Source organism: Alosa sapidissima, chromosome 15, assembly GCF_018492685.1.
Source record: "Alosa sapidissima isolate fAloSap1 chromosome 15, fAloSap1.pri, whole genome shotgun sequence".
NCBI classification, from domain to species: domain Eukaryota; kingdom Metazoa; phylum Chordata; class Actinopteri; order Clupeiformes; family Clupeidae; genus Alosa; species Alosa sapidissima.
Genome location: NC_055971.1, coordinates 25,528,926 through 25,541,320, shown reverse-complemented (window position 1 = coordinate 25,541,320; position 12,395 = coordinate 25,528,926). Strand labels below are relative to the sequence as shown.

General features: G+C 46.3%; 1 protein-coding gene across 1 annotated transcript; it reads left to right on the top strand.

The window, feature by feature from the left end:
- The first annotated feature begins 9,458 nt into the window (after positions 1 to 9,458).
- Positions 9,459 to 12,159, top strand: LOC121684228. Its single transcript, XM_042064208.1, has 2 exons — positions 9,459 to 11,814; positions 12,120 to 12,159. Exon 1 carries the CDS (start codon positions 9,712 to 9,714, stop codon positions 11,482 to 11,484), a length of 1,773 nt encoding a protein of 590 aa, XP_041920142.1. The 5' UTR covers positions 9,459 to 9,711; the 3' UTR covers positions 11,485 to 11,814; positions 12,120 to 12,159.
- Positions 12,160 to 12,395: the final 236 nt, after the last annotated feature.

Below are 12,395 nucleotides of genomic sequence, written 5' to 3'. Positions count from 1 at the left end.
GGTGAAATGCCCTAGTGCAGGGCTGGGCAAACTTTTTCACACACACACACACACACACACACACACACACACACACACACACACACACACACACACACACATATGCACACGCGCACACATACACACACATATGCACACGCACACACACACACACACACACACACACACACACACACACACACACACACACTCGCATGCAGACAGGGGTGCTTTTCAAGGTGCGTCTCCCTGGGTATCGGTCTGTCTGTCTGTCCGTCTGTACTTGTCTCTGTCTGTGTGTGTGTCTGTACTTCTGTGTGTGTGTGTGTGTGTGTGTGTGTGTGTGCTCTGCTCTGCTCTGTCTGTGTCAGTAATGCATGGCTGATGAGCGCTGGTCTAATGGGTCCCTCTGTACGGCAGGAAATCAAAGCACTGCAGCAGCATTAGAACTTCCCCAGTCTGGGCCCGTGACCCACTCAAGATATTCATCTCCGCCATGTCAAGTACGGGGGACACACGGCAGAGAAGAACAGAGGAGCAAGAGGGAGAGAGGGAGAGAGAGAGAGAGAGAGAGAGAGAGTGAGGGATAGAGAGGGGGAGAAGGAGAGAGAGAGGACCCTGAGACCTAATGCAATTATTTCAAACTGGACCACAAAATGACAATTCATGTGGAGCTGTGGATTTAATTAATTGTGGGCTACCTGCAGCAGAGGGCATGATGAAAGGGGAGAGGGAGAGAGAGAGAGAGAGAAAGAGAGGGAGAGAGAGAGAGAGGGGGAGAGAGAGAAAGAGAAAGAGAGGGAGAGAGAGAGAAAGAGAGGGAGGGGGGGGCAGGGAGGGAGAAAGAGGGAGGAGGGGGGAGGGAGGGAGAGAAAGAGAGAAAGACATTACACTGATGAACAGAATGATGGCCTTCAGAGAGAGAGGAGGATAATGATACAGACATGAGGGCCACAAGATGGTGAGGGATCACACACACACACACACACACACACACACACACACACGCTCATCATGAATGCACGAACACACACAAACGCATATACAGTACACACATGCACAGACACACACGAGCCCACACATGGACACACACACACACACACGCTCACTTATGAAGGCACGAACACACACAAACGCATATACAGTACACACATGCACAGACACACACAAACCCACACATGGACACACACACACACACGCACGCGCGCCTGGACGCACACACACACACACACACACACACGCACACGTATATGCACACATACTGCACTGCACTCACACTTATACAACAGAAAGCCATTCGAGCACACACAAAGCCATGCACAGAAACATTTGCTTAAAAGAATACACATAGTTGGACACCCACACACACCCCAACCTCCACACACACACACACACACACACACACACACACACACACACACACACACACACACGTCAGTCAGTTGCTGTTACCCGTGACTGATATGGCAGCCCTGTCCAGCGGTACGCTGCGGTATCGAGCGTGTGTCTAGCGGCTGGCACTGACCTGCAGCGCTGCTCACACTCAGACCTGTGTGGCCTCTCTTCTCTTAATTAAGGCCGGCTAAATAATGGCCTCCTTACGGGAAAGCCGCTCCGCTCCGGTCCGGCGTAAACACTTTGTCAGATGGCGCTCACCGCTCGCTCACGGCTGCTGGCCGACAGGCCAACCTCATTCTTCTTCTCTCCTGCTTTCTCCTTTTCTCTCTTCTTGCTTCTCTCCATCCCTCCTTTTCTTCTCCTCTCATATCCATCTCTCCTTGTGTTGTCTTTTCTTTTCTTTTCTTTCTTTCCTTTTTTACTCCTGTTCTATTCCTCTCTTGTCTTCTTTTCTCTGTCTTTCTCTATTCTTTCTTGTTGTCCTTCTAGCAGCCTCTGTGTTGATTTGGCTTCATTTGGGGTTTCCTCTGTACTGCGCCTGTGACGGGGCCCTCAAAAGGGAAGTCTCCTCTCTTCTCTTCCTCTCTCCTCTTCCTCTCCCTCTCTTCCTCTCTCCTCTTCCTCTCCCTCTTCCTCTTCCTCTCTTTTCTTCCTCTCTCCTCTTCCTCTCTTCCTCTCTCCTCTTCCTCTCTTTTCTTCCTCTCTCCTCTTCCTCTCTTTTCTTCCTCTCTCCTCTTCCTCTCTCCTCTTCCTCTCTTCCTCTCTCCTCTTCCTCTTCCTCTTCCTCTCTTTTCTTCCTCTCTCCTCTTCCTCCTGTTTTCCCCACACCATGGGTTTGCTGTTGGGCTTTGTTTGTGTGCAGCTCAGTTGATGATAGAATAGCATATCTTTCCTTTTCCTCCGTGTGTGTGTGTGTGTGTGTGTGTGTGTGTGTGTGTGTGTGTGTGTGCGCGCGTGTGTTTGTGTGTGATGGTGTACCACAAGTGTTGACTTTATTGCTGTTTTTGAAGTGGTTGTTTTTGATGCAGATGTATGCTGATAGGTGTAATAAACAATGTCCATCATTTTCTTTTTTGCCTTTCAATCATCCTGAATGACATGTATGAAATTCCTCGGCCTCCTTATCAGCCTGTGTGACGAGTGTCTCTCCCCTCTAAAGCAGGGGATAATGGCTTCCTCAGTTTGCAGAGCGGAGACTTTTAGGACCCATTTCTCTTTTTTTTAATTCAATGGCATTTATATTATTTATTATTGTTGTATAAGTGTGGAATGTGTTGTCCTATGTAGTGTAGTGTTGCTAAGTGTGGAATGTGTTGTCCTCTGTAGTGTAGTGTTGCTAAGTGTGGAATGTGTTGTCCTCTGTAGTGTAGTGTTGCTAAGTGTGGAATATGTTGTCCTTTGTAGTGTAGTGTTGTGGAATGTGTTGTCCTATGTAGTGTAATGTTGCTAAGTGTGGAATGTGTTGTCCTATGTAGTGTAGTGTTGCGTAATGGGTGTGTTGAGGTCACCCAGAGTCAGACGCTCTGGTCTCTGAAGTCTGAATGGGTTTTAATAACTCTGAGCAAGGATGGATATATCTGGGTATGGATTTGCCACTTGTGGAGCAGAGAGAGGACCAAAGGATACAGCTGCCATGGGCAGAGTGTTAGAATCCAGCGAACAAGTGTGCCCATTGTTGCCATTACTGACTGGCTTGAACTGGACGCTTTTGTTACGTTTGATACTTTTATTGCATAACTTATGTCACCAAGGAGTTATGGTTCAGTGATTTGTATATGGTTTTAGGGCGTGTACATGCGTTTGTGTGTTTGTGCCCCGTGCGTGCGTGCCTTTGTGTTTTTGTGTGTGTGTGCGCGCGTCCGTGCACGCGTATGTGTGTGCGTGTGTATGTGTGCGCGTGTGTGCGCATACATGTGTGTTGGCAGTGGCGTGTGTCTCCTCGTTGGCCTTGTCTGTGGGGGATCTGCGGGCTGGTGCCATGAGCCCAGCAGGAGGCCCCAGCTCAGCCACCGCCACACTCACTCTGCCTGTACACATACTGTACACACACACAGTATACACACACACACTCATACAGTACACACACACACACACACACACACACTCATGCAGGACACACACACACATTTGCAGTACACACACACACACACACACACACACACACACACACACTCATGCAGGACACACACACACACACATTTGCAGTACACACATACACACACACACACACACACACACACACACACACACAAACATAATACAGTAGACACACACACAGCATACACACACATAAATACAGTTATTACAACACATTGGAATCCTATGGCCTTGCCTTCAGATGGTGGTTCGAGGTCATCTATTCTCTGTGTGTGTGTGTTTAATCTTCTCCCCTGCTTGTAGAACTAGCCACTCTGTGCTGTCCGGCCCCGTGGAACACCAAACATTACTATCTCGCTCTCCCTCAACTACAAATTGAATGAACAGCCCCTGACACTTTTTCAATATTATTACATTAAACCAAGTGGAGTTTGATTGATAACCTAATATTGGGCTAATGTAAAACATCCATCTTGGCAAGTATATTAATTATTTAATATTGCAGTGTAATTCAAAAATCGATGGGCCTGCGTTGAAGGGCGGAGAGAAAGAGTGAGAGAGAGAGGGATGAGGAGGAAGGAGGGGTAGGAGGGGGGCGATGGAAGGATAGAGGAGTCTGTCGTCCCCACAGACTAGGGCAGGAAGAGAGAGAGAGAGAGAGAGAGAGAGAGAGAGAGAGAGAGGGGGATGAAAAGGGAGAGTGTGCTGTTGGATCGCAAGTGGAAAGGGACTTTTGTTTTGAGTGAAAAAAAAAAAAAGAGACTTTTATTTTGAAAAGGGAAGTGGAGACTTTACAGTTCTCATGCCAGAAAGCAGGAAGTGCAGAGCTATCTTCAAGCACATGTAGTAAGAAGCTGTGAAGTTTAGCTGAGAAGCACATGGTGAATTATTATTGAAGATAAAGGGTGAAGTGGGGAAATACTTTACTTGCTGGGCATTTCCAGGGATGCTACTGGTAGGATGATGGTTTTGATGTTAATATATTTCAGTTGTTTAATGTTAAATGCAAATTTTGTTGATAAGAGTGCTAAAGTTAACATAGCTAATTTCTAACTGCCTTGTGCTCATGTTAGCTCATGTAATAGCATGATAGTAGTAGCATGGGAGTAAAACCACGGTAGTGACTGTGCTTTTGTAGTAATGTTGCATAGTTAAATGAATGTAAGGTTAAGGAGAACTTTATATTTGTTTGTATATTTGAAGGTAGGCAGTTTTTGGTAATTGCTGTATTTTGTGTTTTGTTTTCTCTTTCTTGTAAAGGTTTTCAACCTGACGCAATCTGACATAGCCTGATGTAAACTAATTTAATTTGAGTTAAACTTCTGATTATTTGCACAACTGCAAATTGTAACCAAAGCTAACTAATAACAAATCATAATTGAACATGAGAAGCTAAATAAAACAAAGAAGAAAGATTAAAGAAGAAAACGTGTGAGTTGATTCCAACTGATCTAACCCTGTTGATGACCAAGGCCTTTTTCAAGTTTGGGCAGAAGTAAAGTAGAAAATCCCCTGAGAACTTGACAGTTGAAAACCAACGGCACAGTTGAAAAGCAACTGCACAGTTGAGAAGCAACACTGCAGTACAGCTGAAGACTGGCGTTGTGCCACCTGAAACCCACCACAGTGCTGCTTGATAACCAAGGAACTGCATCAAGGCTAGAAGATTAACGGCTTCAGTGAGTCCAGAGAGTGGATGCAGAGAAGAGTTGCTGAACAACAAGGTTATTCAAGAGGCACCAGGAATCCAATCAATTCATCTGATTCAATAATTCAAGAGTTGAAGAGAAAAGAATTGTTAAAATCAAGATGGCAGTCGAAGCTCTCAGCAAAACACTGGAGCAGTTAAAGAAAGACAGAACAGTTGCAAAGATCTCCTTTACAAAGCAAGCAAACTATCTCTGCCGAAAAGCAGGTGATTTAACTGAGTTAGAACTCAGACAAGAATTTATGAAGCTCTCTGCCGATTCAAGGAAAGTCATTGAGGCCAATGATGATTACAGGATTGGGTTAGAAGCAGAGCTTGTAAGCAATAAAGAAGGTGAAGATGCTGAGCTTAGTATGGAGCAGGATGCAAGCCTAAAGGACTATGCCAGTGAATGTGAGCAAAAGTTCAATGATGTGAAGCAGATTGTTCAAACAAGCCTCTGGAGCAGATATGGATCAGAAATGCTAGAGGCTGCTTTTGAAGAAGCAGAAAAAGCCAGTAGGCATGCGTATGGAATACCTGTGGAAAGCAGTAACTGTGAAGGATTTGAAGTCCACCATACTGTACTGGAAAAGTTGATCAAAGAAACATCTAGCGCATTCGCAGCCTGGGAGTCATGGATACCTAGTGCAGAGGAAAGTGACTTTCGTAAGCGAAGCAAGGACCTGAGAGTGGCTTACAATGAGCTTGACATGAGGAAAGCTGACTTTACCAGAGCACGAAGGATTGCTGTAGAGAAGCAAGGTGCAGACGTGAATCAGGAACCAACAGGGCCAAGAATACCAGTAGTGAAAATTAAGCCAACCAAACTGCCCACGTTTAGTGGCTATAAAAGAGACTTCCACCGCTGGAAGTCAGACTGGGAAAGCCTTCAGAAGCAGGGAGAGCCAACCGGTTCGCCAGAGGTCAAAAAGATTCAGCTTCTTGATAGTGTAGAAGAAAAGATTGTGAAAGATCTTCGCCTGTCAACCTACAGCACAGCAGATGATGTTTTCAGAGTGCTAGCAAATAGGTATGGTAATAAATATGCCATCGCTCTAGAAATCGTTGAAGAGCTTGAGAAGATTTTACCTGTTAAAGGAAATCAACCTAGAAAAGTAGTAGACCTTATCCAGACCATAGAGAAAGCACTTGCTGATCTCACAGATCTAGGAAGTACCGGCGCCATCAAAAACCCACTGGTGGTGAAGTCGTTAGAGAGCAAGCTTCCAGAGTTTGTGAAGAAGGACTGGCTGATGTTCATGGTGGACCCTAGCAACGGTGTGACTCAAGACAACCACTTTGATATGCTCCTAGCTTTTCTGAAGAAGCAGGAGGAGATCTTCGAGAGGCTAGATCACCTACGAATCACAGACAAGCCAGAGAAGACAGACAAAGCAGAAAGGAAGTTCAAAAAGAAATATGCCTCGACTAAAGCCACAAAGAAAGAGGATTCTGAGGATGGGTGCATTATCTGTGGAGATGAGAAACATAAGGACAGGATTTTCTTCTGCAAGAAGTTCAAGGGTCTGAAGCTATCAGAAAAGGAAGCTGCTGTGAAAAGGACTGGTGCATGCAGGGAGTGCTTGGGATGCCATAAGTCTGATGATGGCTGCAGAGACACCTATCTGTGCAGAAATGCAGACTGCAAGAAAAGAGGCTCCTCGGATCACCACTTCTTTCTCTGTCCAAGAGGAAACAACAGGAGACGTGAACTTGAGAGACCTCAGACAGAGGACAGAGACAAAAAGAGCTTAACTGAGGAACAGAAGAAATTCTTGTGTGAACTTACCCCAGAGTTAGCTGATAGATGCAGGAAGGCCTTCACCAATAACTCGTTGAAGGTTAGCTGTCCTGCCAAGTGCCAGGTGAGCCTCCTCAAAGAAAGTGGATTGAGAGAACTCCCTGTCATTATGATGTTGATGGAAGTGACCGCCAATGCAGGTCAGAAAATCGGAGCCCTTGTGGATCTGGCTTCGGACACCAATTATATAACTCATAAAGCAGCCAACAGGTTGAATCTTAGGAGTGAGAAGATCACACTTGTTGTGCATGGAGTTGGTGGAATGGCTACCAAAGTAGCCACAAGAAGATACCTCCTCAGAGTTCGAATCAAAACCTCCAAGGGAACTGAGAGGGCTCATGAACTAATCTGTTATGGGCTGAAGGAGATCGCCAAAGTTCACCAGGTTGTTAGGCCTGAAGAGCTGAGGAAATTCTTCCCAGAAGTTGAACTTGAGGAACTAAGAAGACCTGAGGAGATTGAATTGCTCATAAGTCACAGAGAAGGGAGACTTGCCCCACAAAGGGTGAAAGTTGTGGGAGATCTCGTCTTGTGGGAGAGTCCTCTTGGAAAGACGGTGGGCGGAGCACACCCTGATCTGTTTGAGCAAGTGAACATGGCGGCACATGAGTCAAAGACGCATTTTGCTCGTTCTATGAGAACAGCTGCCATCAAATATGAGGAGATCCCAACTGAGGTCCCCTTCATGACGAAGACACTTCACATTCAAGACACCATCGTTGAATCTAGGCATACAGCCGCAACTCACCGTGACTTCCTTGAATGGTGGAAATGGGACATTATCGGTGCAGCCTGCGAGCCGAAATGTGGTGGATGTCGTTGTGGGAATTGTCAGCCTGGAGGAAAGGAGATGACCTTAGCAGAGGAGAGGGAACTTGAAATAATAAAAGATGGCCTTACGTACATCATAGAGGATGAACACAGCAAGTCTCCACACTGGGATGCAAGGTATCCATGGATAATGGACCCTGCTTGCCTTCCCAATAACCGAAGTGGAGTTGAGGCCACCTTCTTAAGAACTGAGAGAAGGCTCAGGAAAGAACCAGAGTGGCTTGCTGCTTACACTGCTCAAGTCCACGAGATGGTCGACCGTGGAGCTGCAAAGAGACTCACAAAGAAGATGATTGAGGACTGGAGAGGACCAGTTTGGTACGTGAGTCATCTAGTAGCACCAAATCCCCACTCAGTCACTACTCCAGTGCGCCTTGTGTGGAACAGCAGTCAAAAGTTCAAGGGAGTGAGCATGAACGACCTGCTGCTCAAAGGGCCAGATGTCTTGAACCCCATCAGAGCTGTCCTGCTAAGGTTTAGGAAAGGAGTGCATGCAGCCTTAGGAGACATCAGGAAGATGTATAACTCGGTGTGGCTGGAGGAACGCGAGATGCATCTGCACAGATTCCTTTGGAGGGACCGGCAGGATAAAGAGATAGGGGAGTACGCCGTCACAAGGGTGAATATAGGAGACAGGCCTGCTGGATGCATAGCACAGCTGGCTATGCGTGAAACAGCAAGGCTTACCAAATTTGTTCACCTGGAGGAGGCACGAAGGGTGCTGGAGGAAGACAGCTACGTGGATGATGTCCTCACATCCCACAATGATGCAAACAGACTTAGTGAAGTGACCAAGGAGATTGAGGAGATTCTCCAAGCAGGTGGTTTTTCTCTGAAGCCATGGGTCCAGTCTGCGCAAAGTGGGAGGCAGGAAAATGGAGTAACAGACCTCATGACAAGGACGCTCTCTGAGAAGCACAAAACGCTTGTCCTGCCAAATCAGATGAGAGATGAGGACAACAAGGCATTAGGCATTGGATATCTAGCAGAGGAAGACAAACTCTACATGATGGCATCAATCAACTTCTCCAGAAGGAGAGGGAAGATGAGAACGGGCCAAGACCTGTCTGTGGAGGAGGTGAGATCAAAAACGCCTGATCCTCTTACCAGAAGACTACTGCTGAGTCAGGTTGCTGGGCTCTATGACCCAATTGGACTGGTAACGCCACTAAAGCAGAAAGGTGCCATCCTCGTTAGGAAAGCGTTCCAGGAAGCAGGGAGTGGAAATCTGGCCCAAAACACCTGGGACAAGCCACTTTCTGAGGGCCTTAGGGAGGAGGCCATCAAGCTGTTTGAAGAGTATGCACAGCTGGGACAAGTAAAGTTTCAGAGAAGCCTTACACCATTAGGCTGGAAGGGGAAACCTTGGGCTATTACCTTCTCAGACGGTAGTGACAAGTCCTACGGAGCTGTTCTGTACCTTAGATGGGAAACGGATGAAGGTATAGACATCAGGTTGCTGGAATCTAAGGCCAAGCTGACGCCACTGGACCAGAAAGGAGATGCTGTAAAAGCTGAGGTCTGTGGCGCTGTGTTTGCAGCCAGACTGAGAAAGTATGTGGAGAGGCATGGCCGGATGGAGATAGAGCGCTGGTTTCATCTAGTTGACAGCCAGACTGTATTGGGAGCCATTCAGCGAGACAGCTATGGTTACCAGACGTTCTTTGCCAACAGGATAGGAGAAATCCAAAAGTCTGTCTCAGTTGAAGACTGGTGGTGGATCCCAGGGAACCTCAATATAGCAGACACCATTACAAGGGGAGCTTCTCTGAAAGATCTGCAAGAGACATGGCAAAGTGGACCGGATTTTTTGAGGAAGCCATTAGAAGAATGGCCAATAAAGTCAGCTAGGGAAGTGGTAGCTGACGCAAGGGACAGCATTAGTAAGCTACAGAGGAAGGCCTTTTCAGCAGTAATGACAAGAGGTCAAGTGAAGAGATGCCACGGGGTCACCTCCCAGGAGCACACTAAAGCTGAAGACTCTGTTGAAAGGAATGGTGCTGAACCTACTCACCTGACTGTCTGCCCTGATGCATCAGAAATTGATCCAGGAGTGAAACAGGGTGAAGTTGCAATGAGGAAGACACTTACCGGTTCGGCTGTCAAAAATCTTTTGGAGGTGAAGAGGTTTAGTTGCTTGTCCAGACTGGTGAATGTCATTGCTTGGATAAGACAGGCTGCTGACATCTGGCTAGGCCTGAAATATCAGACCCAAAAGAAATCAAAGTGGGAGGCATCACCCTCAAAAGGAGAATGTAAAGTTCTTACTCTCAGTGTTGAAAACTGTGAGTATGCCTTCAGAACTCTCTCCTTCGCAGCTCAAGAAGGCATAACATTCCCTGACACTACTCTCAACCGGCTAGTGGTGGTTAAGCACAAAGATGGACTCCTTCTCTGCGGCGGCAGAATCCAGGCCTTCAGAGAAGATAAGTCTTTAGTGCCCATTCTCCCTCAAGACGCATGGATTTCTACACTGCTTGCACAAGAAGCACACAATGTCAATCATGAGGGTATAGCAGGAACACTGTTGAGGATGAGAAGAAAAGCCTGGGTGGTTAAGGGAAGAAGGATAGCCAAAAAAGTAGTGGACAGTTGTGTCATCTGCAGAAAAGCGAGAGGAAAGAGATGCAAACAAATAATGAGTGACTTACCGCCTGAGCGGACCACACCAGCAGCCCCATTTCAGTTCACTGCTGTGGATCTATTTGGGCCATATGAAGTGAAAGATGAGGTGAAGAAGAGAGCAAGGCTGAAAGTGTGGGGTATCGTGTTCAGTTGCATGGCATCCAGAGCCATTCATGCTGATATTGTCAGTGATATGTCTGCAGAAGGATTTCTGCTGGCCTACCAGAGATTTACGTCGCTGAGGGGACACCCCAGCAAGGTATGGTCTGACCCAGGCACCAACTTTGTCGGGGCCAAACCTGCCCTTGAAGACCTGTATCGGTTCCTGGAGCACCTGGAAAGATCAGGGTTGGAGGAAAAGGCAGCCAAGCATGGCACGAAGTGGACCTGGAAGATCCATCCTGCGGACTCGCCTCATAGAAATGGAGCAGCTGAGGCGGCAGTGCGAACTGTAAAGAGAGCACTCCAGAACGTAGGGGGCAATGGAGTCTTCACATGGGGAGAATTCCAGACGTTTGTGTATATGGCAGCCAATCTGGCCAATGAGAGGCCTGTAGATGCGAGAGCACAAAGCCAAGAAGATTGTGTGGAGTATATCACTCCAAACTCCCTCCTGCTGGGGCGGTCGAGCTTGAGAGGAGACCCAAGAGACTTCCAGTTTGAAGGTTACCCCTACAAAAGGCTGCGAGTGATCCAGTCAGAGGTAAATAAGTTTTGGAAGAAGTGGTGTCAATTGGCAGGCCCGAACCTCTTCGTTAGAAGCAAATGGCACACGAAGGAGAGGAATGTTGCAGTAGGAGATGTTGTGTGGCTTGCGGATCAGAACGCCTTAAGAGGTCAGTTCAAAGTAGGCAGAGTGATCAGTGCATGTCCTGACGAGAAAGGAGTCGTGAGAGACGTCAAAGTCAGGACGTTTCCCAGCTATCCAGTCATGATCAAGAAGCCATCCCATGAAGAACATAGTAGGAGTACTCCAGCAGCAAAGAACAACAAGATCCCTGCTACAGTCCTACACAGAGACGTCAGACGTCTTGTTGTGTTGATTCCTGTGGAGGAGCAATGAAGAGAAGATCCGGCACGCTCCAGAGAAACAGGACGTGACCTCCTTGGGTTCTGGAACCAGGAGCTCAAGTGGGAGGTGTGCTGTTGGATCGCAAGTGGAAAGGGACTTTTGTTTTGAGTGAAAAAAAAAAAAAGAGACTTTTATTTTGAAAAGGGAAGTGGAGACTTTACAGTTCTCATGCCAGAAAGCAGGAAGTGCAGAGCTATCTTCAAGCACATGTAGTAAGAAGCTGTGAAGTTTAGCTGAGAAGCACATGGTGAATTATTATTGAAGATAAAGGGTGAAGTGGGGAAATACTTTACTTGCTGGGCATTTCCAGGGATGCTACTGGTAGGATGATGGTTTTGATGTTAATATATTTCAGTTGTTTAATGTTAAATGCAAATTTTGTTGATAAGAGTGCTAAAGTTAACATAGCTAATTTCTAACTGCCTTGTGCTCATGTTAGCTCATGTAATAGCATGATAGTAGTAGCATGGGAGTAAAACCACGGTAGTGACTGTGCTTTTGTAGTAATGTTGCATAGTTAAATGAATGTAAGGTTAAGGAGAACTTTATATTTGTTTGTATATTTGAAGGTAGGCAGTTTTTGGTAATTGCTGTATTTTGTGTTTTGTTTTCTCTTTCTTGTAAAGGTTTTCAACCTGACGCAATCTGACATAGCCTGATGTAAACTAATTTAATTTGAGTTAAACTTCTGATTATTTGCACAACTGCAAATTGTAACCAAAGCTAACTAATAACAAATCATAATTGAACATGAGAAGCTAAATAAAACAAAGAAGAAAGATTAAAGAAGAAAACGTGTGAGTTGATTCCAACTGATCTAACCCTGTTGATGACCAAGGCCTTTTTCAAGTTTGGGCAGAAGTAAAGTAGAAAATCCCCTGAGAACTTGACAGAGAGAGAGA

Coding starts and splice junctions, on each gene's coding strand:
- LOC121684228 (XM_042064208.1), top strand. CDS start 9,712: ATGACAAGAGGTCAAGTGAAGAGATGCCACGGGGTCACCTCCCAGGAG.